We start from the raw sequence: 21,250 nt of genomic DNA on the forward strand, positions 1-21,250 counted from the left end.
GCCGACTCAACAAAGAAAACACCTTTGCACCACACTTCCATCTTTGCTTTTTGTTTTTCATGGCAATAGCAGAACATTAGAACATAAAAAGAGCCGACAGGAAAAGTTACAGCAAAGGAAAATCCCCAATGACCAACGCATACAAGGCATTGGCAGAGCCTCTTGCTAGAGGACATGTTTTTCTGCTGTGGCTCCAGGCCCATCATTTTTGTTCCAAGTTGGACTGTTGTGTTCCTAAAAATCTAAGTCCAGTCCTTAGCATTCCCATTTCAACCGTACCTGAAAATAATCAGAAGTGAATCTGACAAATCCACACTCCACCATTCAGGCTCCAGTCTATTTCTTCAGTTGCCATCTCCAGTACTGATTCACTTCTGCACACATGGTGACTGAACAGACTGCTCTTGTAACGGGCATGGTGTCAACTCCAAACTTCACATACACCTGAACAAAATCTGGATGGCTGCAGGCTGTGTTTTTAACAAAATTAAATCTGTAATACTACTTTCAGCCTATGACCCATCTTTCTTTTTCTTTTTAAATGTCTCTTAACCTCACTTCCCCAAAGGCAAAACCAAAAGGTTTGTGTGTCTCTCTGTAGTAACAGAGCCCATTACCTCCTCATCCCACTGCGAAGTGTGAGTGGAAATGTTAGCCAAAATCACATAAAATAGAGCAGCACAACATCAGAGGACTAGCTTGCACAACTAGAGTTTTGTATGAACTGACAGTTGAAATTTTAAGTAATCAACATTGACCTCCACGTTTACATTTGAGAGTGCAGTTTGCAATGCATGTAATAATAAGATGCATTGCATTTATCATTCCAACAGATGGCATAACTTACATTTGGAGTAATAAAACACATTACCTCAAATGATTGTGATGCAGCTTCTGTTGGAAAGACAACGACAAGCAGATGGAGACACAGACACCGGTTATTTAATTAAGGAGGATTACTGCTGAGGAAGGGCAGTGGAGTCAAATGGTCTCCTTCTCGGCCCCAAATCTTAACTACCAGCACACTATGAAAAGAACGGGGACCCCTGGGTAGGCTAAGTGAGAGGACTTCGCTCAAGTCTGCACTGCTGTGCTGGAACGAGAGGAGAATGAGGCAGGGAGCAGCGCCACTCCACTTTATTAAACTTTATTTCTTCTACAAGTCAGAGGCAGTTTCAGCAGTCCACTCCCACCTTTACTTCGTAATCCATTGTAATACAAACAATACAAATTTACAAGAAATGTTACGGGATTTAAAGAAAGAAGAAAAAAAACAATTCTTAGTGTTTGACAGACCTTAATTCTAGTGGGAATAAACCAAATGGAGGTACGTCGTCACCTCTGCTGCCACTCCACTCACCGATGAGCCGTCGTGCTTGTTAAGTGACAAGTGTGGCCAGAAACCACTGGCGACTTGACCAGGAGCCCACCGTTCAAAACGGGCCACACTGTGTGAAGAGTGCAGTGCATTTTACAAGAGGACAACATCCAATAGTTAAACTCTTTATAAGAAGAAAAGGAGGCCAGAGTCCATCATCAGTTGAGTGCACAGTGCCATCCGATTGAATTTGGCATATTCAGCAACATATGAGAGCACCATAACGCCCATCTTTTTAAAAAGAATGCCAGCAGTAAGTACATCACCGAAAAGTTTAAAAAAAAAAAAGACACCTAACTCTGCTCAATCTGAAAAGTTCTGCGTCCATCAAAAGGTTCGGTCCTTCCTCAAGATGGTCGCCCTAAGTGACCCTCCTACTTTTGTCATCTTCCTGAGACTAAGCAGCAAAGCAGCTGAAATTCACAAAGAACTCGCATGGCCCTTAAAGAGCTGGCGGAGACATCAAGCGAGTCCCGAGAGGGTGACGACATCTCCACAGCCCAGACGTGTGATGTAAAAGTGCCCAAAAAACGCACCACACTGCAGCTGGCCAAGAGCAGCGTCAGGTCACCTCGGTAATGCAGGGTACCAACGCCCGTCACCGCTGGAGCGAGAATGGCGGGCTACTCCAACACACGGCTGCCACTCGACACTCCGCAAACATTTCTGATTTACTAACAACGACATAAAAATATTTTCTATATAAAAATGTGCCACGTGATTTTACTAGAAGGCTGGGTCCATGTTGTCAGAGTTCAAACATGTCCGGTGCACTGCTTCTTGGCGCTGCTGCGTTTAAATGAGTTTTTTTATTCCTAATTTCTATCTAAGAAGTTACAATTGTGGAATTATAAAAAAATTTACAAAATTAAAAACCTGCCACAAAATTCACCCAAAACAAACTGGACCCCTTGGTAACAGAAGAGTGGGGTCTTTGTTAGCAGGTCTCACCTGATTCAGCCGTCATAGAAGGATGCCACCCAGTGGCCGGGCTTCTTCCCGTCACGTCCCGCACCTTTTGTCGTGTTGGGTCTGCCTGGTAAATCGCTAAGTAAATTGGCTTCCCCATCCAAGAGGAGCAGCTATATTGATAGAGCGGCTCACGGACTCGCGCGGTACTACACAAGGGTGGGCTGGGGCGGGGGGAGGCACATCAGTTCACTTGCCAAATTTCTCCTTCTCCCTAACAGACCAACAGGATAATGAAGTTACAAAAAGAAACAATAAAACTATCATCATACCTAATCCTATTTCTCCCCTTTTCCTCAATAATTTCTTGGCAGTGATGCATCCCTCCCCTCAAAAGCCAAACAAATCGGCCTTAATGTCACCAAGTCTGCCCCCGCCAGTCTCCTCTCACTGTATGATGAAGCCAGGCTGTGACGGAAGGCGAGCCGGTCTCTGAGGTAAAGCTGGCGGGTACTGGGGCACAAATGGAGTGGGGTAGCCCTGGGCCACGGCATGACTGGGAAACACATGTCCTGTTCTTGGTGGGATTGGGGGATAGGGTGGGCTGGGGTACGACATGTTGGGTGGACCTGCCACTGCTGCAGAGCCAGCAGCCGCAATGAAGGGCATGGGCTGACCACCACTGACAGCTGGAGGTGGAGGAGGTGCCCTCCTAGGCATAGGAACGGGTGGGGTGCTGCTGTCCACTTGCACAGCCGGAAGCCCAGGGGTCACAAAAGTCTTTTCTGGCACTTTAAGAACAGGCAGCAGTGGCAGATGAGGACCCTTCAAGACTATCTCCTGCAGCTTCTCGATCTTCACCCTCCGCAAGTGTGCCAGCTTTCTCTTGCTCTGGTACTCATCGATGAATGCATCCAAAACAGTTTCGCCTTCCAGAAAGCATTCTGCCATGTTCTGTGGGAGAAATGAAGAAAAAAAAAAAAAACGATTAACACTCAGCCTGGCATGTGGAACTCGATGTGCCCACAGAAGCCCTCGTTCCTTTTCAACATCAGTGCTAAGTTTTGCATTTGTGGGAGGAAAGCAGAGGAGCAGCTGAAGTGTGAAGAGTGCAGTCTGTGCGGCGCTGCTGGAGTTCATCAAGCAGACATCTCGACACACTTCATCTGCTTTGATGAGCCAAAGTGCCCACTGATGCCCAGGTACATTTGTAGAAGAGCTTTAAGAAAAAGCACAAAGGTTTATGTATGTGTACGCACGTGCGTGTTTTTAAATGATGACCCTGTTATTATTGCTAGCCTTCCCATACTGCCTTCTCTGTCCACGTCTCTCATCTCTCAAGGCAACAACCATTTGTTCTTTTTGGGCCCAACTGGATTCCTAGAATTGCGGTAACTCCTTACTGGGCTCTAACCCTTAATGGCGTCACGTCTGACTTGTCCTTGTAGCTCAAGGTGGACAGTTCCAGACTGTGATTCTCCATTGTGTTGAGCTGCACTGCCACTCTTGACCAAAGCCCACCCAATACCCCCCTGCGAAAGCCCCCGTCACCTGATCCCAGTAGAGAGAAGCAGCCAAGTTGGGTTAAGCTCTGCTCATTCTCTCCACTGGTTTGGCTTCAGTCTGTTCAGATGGTTCACTTGCTCTGAGCCAGCAGGTGGCACTGGTGCTCAAAACTCTCACACCCGACAACAGAACTACCACCCCACCGAGGGTACCGGGTGTATGTATGGTCTTACAGAGCAACCACTTGGTCCAAATTAGTCAAAGGGTGAAGGACTGCTTAGGAAACACACTGACAGATGGACTGACTTTCTATTTTATGCACGCAGAGACAGCAAATATCACTTCTTATTAATACAATTGATTTTATCATTAATGATTCTTCCTAATTCAAATAAACTGATCAGTAAACCACAAGCTTACCCCTGGGGACATGCAGCACTATAACAAGCCCCTGTGGTGTTATGGGTCCACAGCTCGTTGAGAAAAGGCCATTCATTTTAAATAAATAATCACCGCACCCAAGGCGGCTTCGTGAGGAGGGGGCGATGTTGTAGCGAGCCGCGGGGCAGTCGTCGATGTGGGCGTTTCTCACCGTGTGCGCAGGTGAGGAACTGCCCACATTCGTGATTGCTCCCGTGGCTATTGCTACAGCTGTGATGGCACCTTACGTTTTAAAAGAAGCGCGAGTCGGTGTGGAGGGGGAAAAAAAAAATGGAGAGAGAAAGGAAAGGAGAGGACGGAGGTTACCGGGAGCAGGAGAGGAAGCAGGTCGGTGAAAGAGAGAGAGCAAGCCGCGAAGAGCGAGCGGACGGGCGAGCAAATGAGCGCTCAGGTAGCGGGAGTGACCAAGGGAAGGCGACTGGCTGCAGAAGGCCGCGGAAAGGCAGCGGAAGTCGGGAGACTTGGTGCTGGAATCCCCAACGTGGGCGACCTGGCCGTTGTGGGAAACCAAGTTCTCGGGGACTGGGATGAGTGCCATACCGGAGCCAGGGATCGGGAGGTCTCCAGTCTCGTGTGTGTGTGTCTAGAAGAGGGCAGCTGCAAAGAGCGTCTTGCCTACTGCTTGGCCCAAACGGGATAAGCAGGTGAGACGCTAACAGAAATGTTACACCGGATTTGTTAGTGTTTTAAGACTGCTTCCATAAGAAGATTTAACCTCTCGTTTTAAAGGATTGTCTTTTCTTATTGTTGTTTTAACCTCCACGTTTTTTTCATTTTATGGATTTATTTATTGAAAAACTGCACTATTTATGGAACACTGTTTTTGTTGGTTTTTAAATAAAAGCACTTTTGCACTTTTTACCTTCCCCTTGCTCAGTAATTTGCCTCCATTGACTAGCTCACTCGGTAACATTATCGACGGTGTTGGGTTCAAGGGTTCCCAAACAGCCATGGGAGTGTGGAGCCAGAACCCACATTGTCACAGCCCCCCTTCTGAATTCAAGCAGAAGGCATGGGGGGCACACTTCACAATACTCATGCCAGTCTCTGAAGTTTGCCAACCCACCTTCCAACACTTTCACCCCGCTGAAGCTCCAAGCAACTTCGTTTGTCTAAGCAGCAGCTCAGAACACCTGCAATGCCAGTCAGCCAGTGGTCTCGGTGCCAGTGTAGAGGGATGTTTCCATCACCAGCCAGCTTTTCACGTGTGCCAGTCTTTAATTAGATGGCGGGCTTCTAGTGTGTGTTAGCCTGATTTGGTTGATGTTGGACAGCAAAGTAAAGAAGGCCGTGCAGAAAGAGGAGGCTGCACAAACCGAATGCTCGTGTCAGGCTGTCCAAAATGATGCCCACTTTAAACTAAAGGCCCACAAAAAGGGTCTGAATGCAAAAGCCTGAAAGGACAGACATAACAGCATGAGGAATGCCCCTCCACCCCCAGGGCACTCACCTCCGTCTCCTCTTCAATTTTTGCTCCTTCTGTCTGCAGCAGTGCCAGGAGTGTGTCGATAGACGTGGCGCTGGTCTGATTATCTGTAAAAGCACAACAGAACATTTAGAAAGGCACTTGACCCGATTCAGAGCCTGCTGGGACCCCCTGACACACACAAACCAAGGGCACGGATTGGACCCTGGAAATGAGCTTGGTGAGGGGGCCACGCTAACCACTGTGTCGCCACTCTGTAAAAACACCTGAAGTGATCTGGTGGCACAGCCGGCCTGAGTCCTCCTCCACCGCCCATACCCAGTTAACACCTGAATGGCTGCATGGTGGCACATGAACCAATGGCACCCGTCTGAGCAGGAGTGGCAGGCCTAATTAGCACTAAATTAGCGCAGCAATTTAATTATTTAATTATAAAGAGACACGGATCACATTTAAAGGTGCACCTCCCAGCATGCACGAGAGTCTATTATGGGATGCAAAAAAGCAAAGGAGGTGCACGAGTGCCGCAATAGTCAATTCCACACAGAGAAGCAGCTGTTTGTTATAAGTAAGAATGAGCAGTGCACTGAGTTTAGATAAGTGTGATGACCGGAGGCGAGTTCGTTTGCATTTTACTTGTACTGTATGTTTTTATATGTTAAGATGTAACGTCGTTTAAATGTACGGATTACGTTATTGATTTGGATTCTATACTGCCATCTAGTGGACTTTGTGTACTTTATCAGTAAGGTTTATGTATTCTTTTTTATTGTAGACCACACATACACAAACACACATCTTCAAAACAGGAGTTTAATTTAAATCTAAGCTGCTGTGTGCAATTCTCTGCATCATTTGCCAGTGTCCTGATCGACACTCCGGAGTGAACACTACAAGTCCTGAACATACTAAAGATAATGACAAATATTCAAGCAGAGGCTTGGCCGCGACAAGTGTAAAAAGAACATGGTGCCCGCCAGAGACCCCCAGCTTCACCGCACTCCTCGCTCACCTCAGTTAATCATCAGCCGCAGTCTGACCCTGCGCCCCACATGTTTTCTCCATGTCACTTGGATCTCTCTGTGCCACGCTGTCCCCCCAACTAGTGCGCGTTAGGCTGGCCTTCAGCACTGAACTGGCCCACCGTGAAAGCATGTGGGCTTCGAGAAAGACTGGTGTTCACTTCACGGTCTGTCTGGACCAGAAATTGGAGGATGGCAGGAGACGGAGAAAACCACAGCATGAAGAGGCGCCAGTCTCGGTGTGGTCTTCAAAGATCAGTGACATGCAGAGTGTGAAGACCGCCCGACGGTAGCATCTGAAGATGAACATTTAACGTACAGTGAGAGCAAAGACTCCCACTGCTGAAAATATAAGGGAGAATGAGAAATAGGAACAAACTGACACAGTGGGTACAAAACAGCGACCGCAGCACTGCAGACGTGACCCTGGGGACACAAAACGGCACTGTGCTGAGCCACGACAAGGCCTGGCGCGTCAAATTGTTCTAAACTGCGGGTCGGTTACCATGGGCACCCGGCCGCCCACTCCTCGAGGAATCCAAGCAGACAAAGGTCACCCTTCAGGCTAAAACGAACGCCCACCCAGGTCACCACAAGTGGCCTGCACCCACACAGCTGTGGCTCAGATAAAGCATCATGGGAATCAGCAGGGCTCTAGTGTGTGTTTGGGGGTCTACAAACCCAAGCACAATGGACGATACAAGCCACTCAAATGTATAGGAAGATACGTGGTGGGCGACCTACAGAGAAGGCCACCCATTACTAACTTGAGAAGGTTAGCAACAGTCAACGGTTTGCATCCATGAGCCTGCGTAACACGCCGTGAGGTGCGGCCTACAGACATGACAACATGGCCGTAGTGCAGGGTACCTCGACCACTGAGTCACATTGCTGTCGTCCGTATCAGTAGGGGGCTCTGCTCTATTGCACTCAATTCACCTACCCTAACTCCCCCCAAATTAAACAAACTCTCTTGCCCATTTCAGCAAGGGGCACCACGACATGACAATGGTGCTTGATTTGCCAAGGTGGGTTACAAAGACTTTTAAAAGGGAAACAGGGGGTGACAACACCAAAAACGGTTGAGGGAGGCCTGCAGGAGGGGGGACTGCCGGTGGTCCTCTCCCTAGAACCAAACTTTGGCTTTGCACAAACGCACAGTGCGAGTGGGAAGCATGGAGGACGAGGATCAGTCGGAGGGAGCGTTAGACTGGAACTAAAACTCACACTTTGGTATCAATACCACCGAGAACCAAAGCAAATGGCTGATAAACTCGGAAACCCCCTTACTGATGGGCCGCACCACACCCCTCATGAAGCCTCCGACATTTACTTATTTGGTCAGCTCCTTTAGCCACGGCGACTTATGCACGACATTTACTTTTGGTCCAACTGGTTTTCCAAATGGAGCACAGACCGGTCATGGGACTTGCTCAGGGTCGCAGTGTCAGTAGCGGGACTTGAACCCAAAACCTCAGGCTGTCCAAAGGCTTAACCCAACCGTACCCCCACTGCATTTTAAGTCCCGATCACCCCCCCCCAGTAAAGTCTCGCTCCCATCTTTCTTTGGGGCTCCAACCTCCCTCAACTCCACAAAGACCCAAATGCATCAAAGCAGATCCCAGTTTGGGGAACTCTATGAAATGGACGTGAAGAGGTGGAGGATTTGAGAGAAGAGCGGAGGTTTACTTCTGATACCAGAAACCTGGAAATGCTGCCACCGCACCGTTTTAGAAGTTGGCTTCATCAATACTTTTCACACTTGCCTCACAATCTCAGTCTCAGGTCAGAGTCTTCAGCCGGCAGAAAGTGGAGTGCCCTCTACACGTGTTGGAGCTGAAGGGTGTTGGGTCTTTAGTGAGGGGAAAATGGGACCGCGATTGAGAGGTGAATCGGACGAGCGTCAGTTGCGGTGAAGACAACGGAGCTGAAAGGCAAAACTCTCGATTTCCTGGTCGGTCCACTTTGTGACGACTGAAAGGACTAGACCACGGGAATGAGCCTCCTTGGCAAGGGGTCCAGGCTCATGATGATTCGTGATGGCGGTGAGGAGCACAGAGGGTGGCTGCTGCTCCTGTGCATTAAAAGGAGTCGGCTGAGGTGGTTCAACCAACTGGGAGGAGACCACCAGGCAGACCCAGGACACAATGGACAGATTATATTTCCCTGCTGGCCTGGAAATGCCTCTGTACCCCATAGAAGGAAGTGGTTGAGCTGGTGAGGAAAAGGGACGTCTGGGGAATTTTGCGTAGACCGCTGCCTCTGCGGATGGACGGATAAACCAGTTCAACATCCACTCCCAGTGCACTGGCTTCCTCACTTGTAAAGATGGACACCTGCTTTGAGGAAATAAGTGGCACGCTGGTCCTCTCCTACAACCCTGTGCTGCCCACCTCGTAAATGGAGCTCTAAAACAAGTAGACTTCATCAAAAAATAAGTAAAAATAAAAGATCATCTCAGCTGGCCCATCCCAGCACACAGACGGAGTAACAAATCTTTAAGTGTTAGCATCTGGACAAACGGCCAACTCGATATAGAATAATCATCATTAATAATTTTCACAGATTATGGAGAACATCATCCAAGGGACTCTGCAGATTTTGTTTCCAAGTTCCAGCGCAATGGCTACTCAAACATTTCCTGGCCAAAAAGCAAAACTGACAGCAAAAAATGTGGAGAAAAGAATTCACGACAGCCACGCAGCTCGGGCGGGTAGGTGGAGTAGAGCCGAGCAGACCACAGAAATACAAACAAAGTGCCTGGGCCTGAGAAAGGGGGCCGCGGACTGTGAAGCTGGAGGATACTCCTTCAGGCTCGACTGGGTGGGCTCTGCTAGGGTCACTGAGGGGGTCAGTACATGCAGAGCAGACTCAAGTGGACTTTGGTATTTATCACCCTACAGCTCCTTGGTCCGAACCCCAGGCCTGTCCCAGCCACCAGACCTAGAAATTATCTTGGGGGTTCCGGGGGTTCCCCCCCAACACCCCCTGCAAGGTTTCAGGAAAAGGAAGTTGAGACAGGCGATCGGACTTGTGGGGTCTCTTAAATTAAGTCATCATTATGGGGGCACACTGCATGTTGGTCAGAAATGCGAGGAGTTCACTGTTCGAGATGCGCAGTAGTCACCTTAATGCACAGAACTAAGCGTGTACTAGAAAATGAAGACATCATCGGGGTCTGAGACGGAGGGGGGAGAACTAAAGGTCTTGGTACAGAAAGAAGGGACAGCAACTGAACATCAGCAGAACCGAGGAAGTGCTCATTGAGTTCAGTTGCACCAGTGTCTCCACACCCGGCCACTACTCAGAGAGTGGAGGTGGTGCACTACTGCAAGTACTTGGGGGTCCACTTCAGTGACAGGTTAGGGTGGTCTCAGAACACAGAGGGACTACAGGAGAAACGGTAGAGCCCTTAGGAGACGGTGCTCCTTTAATGGGGGTAGTGACATCCTTCACATCTTCTACAGCTCTGTGGTGTGCTGGGCTGGTAACATCACCTCAAGAGAGGACCACCAGATCAACACGTTAATTAAAAGGACAGGCTCAGTTACGAGACACACTCTGGACCCCCAGGAGGTCGTAGCATAGGAGCGAATGAAAACAAAACTGAGTGCCATGATGACCAACGCTGCTCATCATCTGTGTGACCACCAACACTGAGGACTTACAGCCAACCAGTCATTCAGCAGAAGCACAATGGGGGGTCTAGACCACCAATAGCAGTTCGCATGTATAGCGCCTCACTGTGGCTGCCAAGTCAGGAGTTTTCTTTCATCTTAGTCATTGTGGTGTGTGTTCACTATATACTGTGTATATATATATATATATATATATATATATATATATATATATATATATATATAAATAGATAGAATGTGTGTGTGTGTATATATAAATTATGTATTTATTTAAAGAGCTTCTGTAAAAATCCAAATTTCCCTCTGGGGGGCAAACAAAGCTCTACTGATCAATCAAATTCAAACCATTTCTGCCCTAAATGGTAAAGTAAACCTGGCACAAGCCCTCCTAGATCATCCCAAAGGCCAAAGGCCCTGGAAACATCAAGTCATGAATTGATTTGAACTTCGCACCCGATACTCGCCTATTAATAACTAATGGCTGGCTGGGTAATGTTAACCCAGACCGCCACACCTTTTTTTTTTTTGGGTGGGCTCACGTCATGTTTGTTCTGCAGATTGCTTGTCTAGTGAGGCCTGTGCAGAGGAAGTTGTTTTAGTCTGTTCAAGCTGTGGCACCAAGTGGCAACGCCCTCCTCAGCTCTGGCACAGCAACTGAGAGGGGACACAAAACAAACTCGTCACGAGGCGTCAACAGCTTCTACCATTCAAATGAATCAAATTCTCTCAAGTCCACAGTCGGCCATTTGTCACCAGCCTTCTTTACCACTCAGTCTATGCCACCCCAGCCAGCTTCGATGACAACGAGGACGGAGCTCTGTAGAGGACACACCTTCTGTTACAGAAGACCATGTTCTGTTGGCTGAACGTGGCTCTTTAGGAGCTTGGCATCACCGTCCTGCTGCAGAATACGAGGTCAGGCCTGAGCAGCCACCATCCTGATGTGTGACGAATGAAAATCTGCTCGTAGTTCTTAGCTAGGAGGTCTCCATTAATCCTGAAAAAGGAGCTCGAGACCTGCAAGGAGCCCCCACTGTGCGTCACCCTTGGCTGCAGACCCTCATCCATGTCACTCTCGCCACTCTTCTATGGGCAAACTGCCTCCTGCCAGAGTTAAAAAAGAGTGCGACGTGCGCTTATTACTGCACACTTTTAATGCCTGCCACTCCAAGTCCAGTCACATTAACAGTCATGCTGGTCAGGGCTCAGCTTCACAGTGCTGCACGTCCTTACCCATCATGCTTTGGGTCACTTACACATCCTCATCCACATCTTGCTGCCTTCTCAGCGCCCCATACGGATTTGCCTTCAACGTTCCATTCAGGGTGAGGACCACCGACAGCGTTCACTGCTGGGCCTGAAGGTGTAGCTCAGTTTAACACGTCCTCCAAAATGGCGTCGCCATCTGGACCACCTGCACTGTCTGGTGGGCCATTCAGGCTCACATGCACACCTTCTATACGCTCTCCTTCACACCTCACATTGCACTAATAAAAATAATTCTATTACATTTCTTCCTACTCAATGGACCCAAGATGTGAACCAAAGATCTCCTTACTGTGAGGGGGCGCCACTAAGAGACACCCGCTGCCCTCCAGGACATTTCCGTACCCTTCTCTCGACCAATGACTTTTGTATTCACCATCGACCCCCTTCCATCTTTGTTTCTCCTCCCTCAATTTCTTCCTCCATTAGGACAAGACTAGCCGATATTTAGGCCAAGTCGCTCCCCGTGTTCCTCCCTCCTTATATCAGCCGGTCGTCACCCAGCTGCTTCACAGGGAGACACACAGAGTCACAAGCCATGAAATTCAAGTTTTTTAAAAAGTGGTCAGACATCATTCTACTCTGCAGTGGATGTATGGAAGGAAGGACACAACTAAAGACAAAGAGAGATCTCTGAACAACTGCGACCAGTAAGTCAAAATGGAGGTTTCTTCAAAACGTATTACTTTGATTCGATCCAAAGTACACAAACTGTGTACCACAAAGTATAGAAAGTAACTCAGTAAAATATTTAAATTGCAAATCTGTATGCATTAAGATTTTTACATTAAAGAAAACAAATGAAATTTTAGCCATTAAAGTGCAGAATTAAACACAGCAGCAGTCAACACCAACACCTCATGTTAGCCTTACAGCGCACTACGGCCCACCCCAAAAAACTACGCTTCCCATCCACCTGCATTCAGAATCTTGTGCTGCGGTCCGTCTACCTCACCAGCAGCAACAATAAGGCAAGACTGGAACTCCTCAAGTGGTTGTCTGAGCACTGTTAAGACGAATATACCCTCAGATCCACCGTTTACTGAAGGTAAGCACTACATGTATGATATTTACCGCCACGTTAAACTAAATCTCTCCATTATATAAAACTGTCCTGCGACGCAACAAGACTTTTTGGAAGGTTTTTTCAAGTCCCGTGACTCAAGACTTTGGCCAATGAGATTTTTTCAAGCCCCGCCCTCCTCTCCACCATATTCAGCCACACCCACGGTCCTCTCACCGCTCATGCGTGTCAATGCTTCTGACAGACGCAGTTCCTGCTCTCTTAGCTCTTATCAATTTTAATGTTTTTCTCACTTTAAGTTCCCAATAAAAGACGACATATTATGTCCAAATCTTACTGAAGAATTTCATCCTGAATGATTATCAACAGAAAAAATGAGTACACGGGCAATCCTAGCACTGAGAAACGACAAAGTCAAATGAAATAACGTGAAAATTGTCAATTGTTTACACAACACATTTGTTAAATGAGTATCAGTAGACTCTGCTGAAACAGTTGGCGGTGAATGTGATAAAAACATCAACTTACAGTATCATGAAGAATATCTACAATCGTTAACACCGTCCAGTCTGCCACCGGCCGAATTACTGTAGAAAGACGGATGTACCCAAGAAAGGTAATGTAGCATCTCCAGGGGATAACATGAGACACCAAAGGAGATCTTGATATGCTATTCGTATTAAAATGTTCACAGTTTCCCGTTAGAATAGCTTTTTATTTTATTATACAATTTCTCATATTAGGAATTTGTTAGTTTTCGCATACCCCTTGGGGTCAGTGAGCAGGGTCAGCCATTGTACAGCAAGCACCCTGGAGCAATTGAATTTTAAGGGTATTGCTCAAAGGCCCAGCAGAGTAGGATCTCTTTTTGTCAGTGACCGGGATTCGAACCAGCAACCTTCAGGATACCAGCGCAGATCTTTAGCCTCACAGCCACCACTCCACCTAAGACAAGTAACAAATCACAGAGACAAACATTCGAAAAAGTCGGTTTACGATATTCACTCACGGGCAGTTATACGTTGTGTTCTCACGATGACAGTCCAAACACAGAATCAAAATTCAAAGTGATATTGACGAAAATTTAATTCAAAAAACTGTTTTTACAGAGACGAAGACTGGACTCCTTTGGTACTGTGTCTCTCCAGAAAATCCTAGGGTATCATTGGTTTGACTTTGTGTTTCTCATGGAGTCCTGAATGAGGCACATGACCTGCATTGTGAGGGAGCGTCGGTTACGGCACTACGGCCATGTGGCACGTTTCCCTGAGGGTGATCCGTCTCGTAAGATCCTCATTGTTGGGGACCCGAGTGGCTGGACCAGGCCAAGGGGTCTCCCACGTAACACCTGGCTGTGGCAGATAGAGGGTCATTTCCGGAGGGTGGAACTGGACCCCGTGTCTGCCTAGGGGGTTGCCAACCGGGATCCCGAGCTGTTTTGTTGTGTGGAGGGTGCATGCTACCTAACCTGACTTGACTCTACAGTAAAAGTGTAAGTTTAAAAAATATCTGCGTGTTAATTTCAAAGCCAAACAGGGCAAAATTGTATTACGCAATGAATACCTCTAACGCAACATGAAACATAATGTACTTTTCAAATGATTACGTTTTAATATTGTTTAATATGGTTAACTACTCGCTGTAAAGTAAAATACTCAGTTCTATTATGCATATGTAACAATTCCCACGAAAATAACAATCAGTTTAAATTGTACATCTGCATCCCCATACGCGAGTGGCAGAACGCCAAAGAGGCCTTCGTGAAGCTCAGGTTGGGGAGATGGCGAGGGAAGCCCCCTAGTTATCTACGTAATTGTATCTCACGCTAGCACACCACCATTGAAAAACAATCAACACGGCCTGCGTGAAACCAAAAAGAAGTTCCAATTACGCAGACACACACAGCGGCAGTAAAGGGTCCCACTGCAGACCTCTGCAGCACCGTGATTCAGTAACGCCACTGGACAGCCAATCGAATTGCAGGTTTGTCACCTGGCTTGCTTAACTTGAGTCAGATGCTCCTCTCCCAACCCTAAACATAACCATAGAGTAACCAGAGGTTATCACGAACATACAACATAAGGTGACAACTTCCTCAAAGGGATGTAGAGCAGTGGAGGTCCGCCACTGGACACTCTTGTAATTCAAAGCTATTATTTAAACAATAAGTGTGGTAGTTTCCTGCTGGCAGCACCCAGTATGTCATTCTGCCAGTCATGTGCCAGACAGAAGCAGCCGAGACAAACGCACAGGCCTGGTGGGCCAAGTCAAGCCCTTACCTAGTGCCGCCTTCCTCATCTGGTAGGACTCGAAGAGCGTCTGCAGTTCCTGGTACCTCTTGACGAGTTGGATCTTCAGACAGTCCAGCTTGGGCTGATGCTGGAGGTTTTCTTCTGCTAATCTACGGTTTCCCACCAGGGTCATCTCTTTTGTCAGCTGTACATTTTGTACCTGAAAAAACAAAAACTCCAAAGTCACCGTCATTTCAGAAACAGCAGGCGCCATTTGGAAGCAGACATTTATTTCTATGTGGTTTAATATTGATGCATGAAGTGAGGGGGAAAGTGAGCTTTGGCAGGCTTCTTATTGTTGAAGAGCTCTCTGAATGAAGACCTAATGTGTACAGAGCCGTCACATGACTTGCCTTTCTGAGAACGCAAAGAGTGGAGGAGACACAAACAACGGGACAAAACTTGGGAGTTAAACTTCAAAAAAAAAAACAAAAAACAAACCAGAACTCACTGCAAGGAGACACCAAAGAAATGGAATATTGGTTTTTATTTGTGGCTTGAAGCCTTATGGGGGCTCCTCCACATCCGCACCACAGTCTGAATTCCACTCCCACTTTAAGTTGTTCTTCTTTTAGAAACCCAGGAGGAGGAGGAAGTGGGTGATGACCGGGGTAACGTTTTTAAGAGAATTCTGGCCAAGCAGAGCAGGATTATTTTGGAGAGACACACAGGGCATGTTTTCTATTGCACCACATCACCAATGAGATGGCACTCAGGGTCCTAACCCTCTCCAGTTCACGGCCTCACATGTAATCAGAAATATTCGGACCCTCCCCAAGACTGAGGATTTACAAATGCAAGGTTTTTCCACATTCTTCTTGGGATGACGTCTTTATCAGTTGAATCTATATCTATAAAAGCCAAATAAATACCGCCGACTCAATCAACCACGAGGACTTGGCACTTGAAATTTGGAATGTATGTTACCCCTAACTCATAGGTGCTCGCTATAAGAAGCAGTTTTAAAAATTTTGTGATCCAAGTGCATTCTGTCTGTATGTCTGTCCGCTTTTCACGAGACAATTACTTAACGTGCTTGTTTTCAATAATTTGCTTTAACTTTCCGGTTGATTTTGCGACTTCTCTCATTGCACTAAGTACCAGAGTTCATTTGCGGTACCGATGTATTTATGCAAATCCAACAGAGTGGCTGTGGGCCGAGAGCAGGGGGGTGCAGGGCCTTCCTCATTCACTTGTCGGCCTCTGTTCGAGTTGGTCTACATCTCACCACAGTTGGAGTGCACCTTGCCTCCACTTAGCTAGTGATACCTGTTTGTTCAAACAGACATTATCATCTACAGATTGTTAAGGAGTAACGTTTGACGTTTTTGAGAGAGAGATCAGAGCTCCGTGTGTTTTAGAGGGTAGCTGCCGATTGCCAGAGATATCACGACCATGTGCTTTTCTCCCCACGCGGGGAACGCTTTCCCGTCAGAGCTGAACACGATCAGATACAGTGGCAATGTCTATTGATTTTTAAAGTTTGTACTATGTGGGCAAAGCCACGGGATACAGCTAGTTATACATAAAATCAAAAAAACATATGAAGTAGTAATTGCGAGTACAGTACACCCCCAAAATTCGCGGGGTTACGTTCCTAGAGCACCTGCAAATTGTGAAAAACCGCGACTTTTGGATGTGGTTTTGGATGTGGGTATTTTTATAGTTTAAATCCCGAGTACAGTACGCCCCCAAAGCACTTTAATTTTGTTGCAAACTCTGCTTATTACCTTAATACATTACCTAAAAACAGAATGTAAAGGTAAACCCGTATACTGTACAGTACTGTACTGCTATGTCTCCCGCGGTGCTAGAATGTAAAATACCGATGTTACCGCTATACATACTGTAATTCATGCAATGCGTTTTCTTTGGTATGCGTTGTCATTTTCTTTGTTATAAGTAAATACATAATAATTTCATAAAATGTACGGGTACTCACCAATGATGAATGATATTGATGATGAAGTAGCTGTGTAGTACGATGTAGAGGATTTAAAACTCCTCGGGTGGCGCCGCTCCTTCAGGAGGAGTCGTATCTTTGGACGGTGGTCTTCTGGTGGGGTTTCGTGCTGGCTTTTCTTTATAGGTTTCAGGAACATTGTGATGGGAAGTTGCTGTCATTGTTTCTTCATGGTGGTGAGGAGCGTTTGATAGGTCTGAATGGCAGCATCGATGCCATTATTAAACTGTGAGAGACCGAACCATATAAGATCCCATGCTTCAATCATCCCTTGTAAATCACTTCTGAAAATGATCAAACCATCACTTACTGGCTTGAAAATCTTCAGGCTCCGGTGCTGTTGATGGTCCTGGTTGCGGTTCTTCGGTACCTTCTACATTGTCTTCTGTAGCGAACTGCTGGTACAATTTCCGTGCTTTCGCACGGATGATGTTACCGTCCAAGGGGATGTTCTTCTTCCAGCAGTCGGTGATCCACAATGCCAAGGCAGATTCCATCCTGACGATATTTTTATTCCTTACGGTCTTTACCTTTTATGGCACTATCACAGAAACTTACAGATTACGGTACTCCGGATCGCTGCCTCATTCTTCTTTATGTAGCATGCAGTTCTTTCATTAATGCCATAGTGGTGCGCTACTGCAGCATAACTTTTTAGTTCCTGGAGCAAATCCAGTAGTTCAACCTTCTCCTGGAGTGTTTTCAACTTCTTCTGGTGCTTAGGTTCAGAGCCAGAAGCCTTAGAAGGTGCAGGGCGTTTCAGCAACATCGTGTGCGTTTAAGAATAACAAAACAATAACAAAATGGAAAACAAGAGGACAGTCAGCTGGAGACGCGTCGCAGGGCAGCAGTCAATCAGCAGCAAGGAGAAATGAATAACGCTCTCGGATTGGCTACTGTCATCATCCCAAACCGCATTTCCCTCAGAAGTTGCTTCCTGTTCTCTCTACAGCACCGCATTGCCACGAAAAAAAGCCATCAAAAATTGCGGAGGATATTTGCGCTTTCCACTAACAATTAATAGTTAGGTTCTGAAAATCTGAAAAAACCGAGTCCGTGAACCCTGAACCGCGGCTTCGCGGGGATCTACTGTATCTACTGTATGTATATATTTTATTAATGTGGCCGCGCCACAACAATTCATCGCCTATATAATATTGCCATTTTATGGCACTACAGTGGAGCTAAAATATAATTAAGCATTTGGAAATTCACGAATGATCCTTAACTGGCTGCAACTGTGATGCATGTGTCAACCCCAGCCATGACAATGATGAAGGCGAGTTGCAATTATGGGCATGACAAAGCAGCTTTCAGAAAAGCCGACGGAGGAAATTATTTTGTTGCACTTGAAGGGCATCGGACAGAAGAAGATCTCCCAAAAAGTGAACATTCCAAAAGGCACCACTGGGAGGATTGTAAGGAAGCTTAAAAACGTGTGGTACATCTGCCAGCCTGCCCAAACTTTCATCATGAGCCCTTAAGAGCTTAGGTCAAGTCAGAGAAACCCCCCGTGTGACCACAACACACCTACAGGATGACCGGATGGACTCACATTTTTTCATCTGAACTCAAGCATAAGTCAATTTACATTCTCAAAAGAACAACATGTTAACAAATATGTTTCTGTTGATTTATTAAGGCTTTCTGTCATACATTTTCATTTACCTCGGTACATTTCACTATAATGAGGTTTTTGAATATTTCTGCTGGCAACTGTAGCTAACTGTAAACCTGTGGCCTCCGACTCAGTAAGCAGCAGCGTATCCTGCAGCAGGATGATCCACCCGTGACGGGGCCAAAAGGGCACATCTCGTCTGACTGGCGCAGCGTCTCAAATTTGAGACAAACCACACAGAGCCACAGGCCCAGGGAGTCTTTACAAGGGGCACAGCTCGGTCCAGACAGAAATATGTGCAGATAAGACCCATTTTTAGATCTGAACACTGAGCCTTTAACACATGACTAGCAACTGCGGTTTTAAAATACATCACATTATTTTAGACGAGGAGGCAACAAAGCCAGAGGGAAAGAAACAAAATGCGTCAAATCCAGCGCGCTATAATTAGCACGAAACTGAACCTGTTATCTGAACGCGTACAATGTGCCCATTGTGAAGACGGCGATGTCAGCTTTAAATTTTCATATGAATTTAATTAGAGACGTGTGACATGTGGTACCACACTTGACTTCTCTTATGCATGCAGCGTGAATGCCAGTTGATCAAAAGCTTCAATCTGCCGCGGGTACACAGCTTTAGAACGCTGCTTACCGTCAAGAAATGTTTCAAGAAAAGCGCTCGGCGCAAAGGGCGATAAAAATAAAATGCCATCGATAAAATATCGCATTATCACCTCCACGCAGCAGAGGAAACTGGCAGAGGACAGACGTCAGGCCACAAACCAAAAGTTACACAGCACAACACACACATAATTCACTCTGAAGGCTTCCATCTGTTTGGCTTTTCTCTCTGTGCTCGCTTACCCCAGCACCCCGAAGAGGTGCATCATGGGTAACGGAGACTGCAGAATGGTGGACAGTCCTGCCAGGCCCCAGATGCTGCAAGGGGAAGCTTTGTCTGCCAGAGTGCCCACCAGGGGGGTCCCCATCAATGACAGGCTGGCCTGGTCTGAGCACAGAAGAACCGGGCAGATTGGGCAGACTCTTCACCCTTAAGGGGCTGCGCTCTAAAGCGGGTAGCGACATCCTACACATCTCCTATACCTCTGTGATGGACAGTGTGGTGGGCTGGGCACATCACTTCAATAGAGGACCACCAAATCAACAAGCTAATAAACTTTATTAATCCCAAAGGGAAATTCTATCTACAGTAATTGACAGGCCAAGCTCAGTTACAGGACGCACTCTGGACCCCCTGAAAGCGGCAGCAAAACACAGAATGAACATAAAATGGAGCACCATTATGACATCCTCTCTGCGACACGAGTGACACGCGACATCTTCAGTTCATGTGTACACCTCGCGGACGGCCAGGCAAACCACGTTTACAAAGCTTTTAGCAGAACCGGAAAACACCACCAAGCCAAGCAGAGCTATCGAAGAAGAGACCACCAGTGGCCAATGTTCTGTAAGTCAACGTGAAAACAACGGGACACGGACAGTGAATCGCAAAACTCCACTCCATCCGGGTGTGTGCAGCTCGGCATTCCTGTCAATTCGGCCAGATGGACGGACCACGAGGACCAGATCTGATGTTTGGTTACTGAAACGTCCCACCGCAGGCGGCACACCCCGTCACACCCGTGCGCGAGGCTTTGACTTCCTCCAGAATATTACAATAATCGCAGTGAAGGGGGCTGTAATGGAACGACAGAGGAAAACGAAAAACACCGAGGTGTCCGTAGCAAGAACCTCATTTAATACCTCCAAAACTAACAGCCTGGTCTTTCCACATTAATATACGATAAGCAAACATCTCATACCTGCTCAAATGCACCAGTGTCTACCAAACTGTCAAATAAATAAAAAAAAAATAAAAAAAAACAATCATGAGTGCTCTACCCTCAAACTTCTCATATACTCAGACATGGGGATGGATATTTGGGAAGTAAACCGCAAAACAATAATTATAATTTTATATTCTGTACATTAAAAACAAATCAAATCAAATTAATAATATATTGAACAATTATTATAAAAGTAAACTTGAATAAATTGGATTAGCAAAAGGTAAAGTACCACTTCGGTTAGCAGAAACAGCCCAAAAGATGATAGAAATCCACGTTTTGTACCAAATACTTGTATGCAAAATTTGGTTGACCCGACTAAGAGCGAAGACAAGTTATCGTGTTTACACACAGAGGCAGACGGCTGGGGACCCTACCCGCACTGGTCTGCTGGGGGACCATCCCTATGGGAGGACGTGGCCACCACCAGGGGGCACCCAGGCAGTCACGGAACACTGGATGGCTGGCAGCACTTCCGCCATACCAGTAAGTGTCGCTGGACAGAGCACATGGAGGCCACCCGGGTTATTACAGAAGGGGCCGGAGTTGGGAGGGGGGGGGAGTAGAGACGACAGAAAGAAAGAGAGAGAGAGAAGAATGGGGACTAAGGCATTGTGGTACTGTTTGTTAATAAAACGTGTGTGTTTTGGACATTATGCCATCTGGAATCTTCACTAGGAAGAGAAAATCCGAGCACATCTCTCCAGTTTTGATGTCACTACACTGGTGACCGATGCCATTTAGAGTGGACTTTAAAATACTGCTTATGGTTTACAAAGCCTTCAATAATCTCACTTCATCTTAGATTTCAGAATGTCTTTCACCTTACACTCCAAATCATAACCTTAGTTCTTCAAATGAGGGTCTGCTTAGAATTCCGAGAGCTAAACTTAAAAGAAGTGGTGAGGCAAATAAGGCA

The 21,250-nt window shown here is 46.7% G+C and overlaps 1 protein-coding gene across 1 annotated transcript in view; it reads right to left on the reverse strand.

Moving 5' to 3' along the window:
• Nucleotides 1-548: 548 nt before the first annotated feature.
• vps37ba (VPS37B subunit of ESCRT-I a) overlaps nt 549-21,250 on the reverse strand; it is a 50,530-nt gene continuing 29,828 nt past the window's right edge. The window contains exons 2-4 of the mRNA XM_039771958.1: nt 14,890-15,061; nt 5,685-5,767; nt 549-3,241 (exon numbers count right to left, since the gene is read on the reverse strand). Of these exons, the coding sequence (XP_039627892.1) occupies nt 2,735-3,241; nt 5,685-5,767; nt 14,890-15,061 (762 nt within the window). The 3' untranslated portion in view covers nt 549-2,734. The remainder of the gene's footprint in view (nt 3,242-5,684; nt 5,768-14,889; nt 15,062-21,250) is intronic.

Source organism: Polypterus senegalus, chromosome 12, assembly GCF_016835505.1.
Source record: "Polypterus senegalus isolate Bchr_013 chromosome 12, ASM1683550v1, whole genome shotgun sequence".
In the NCBI taxonomy this organism is placed as follows: Eukaryota; Metazoa; Chordata; class Cladistia; order Polypteriformes; family Polypteridae; genus Polypterus; species Polypterus senegalus.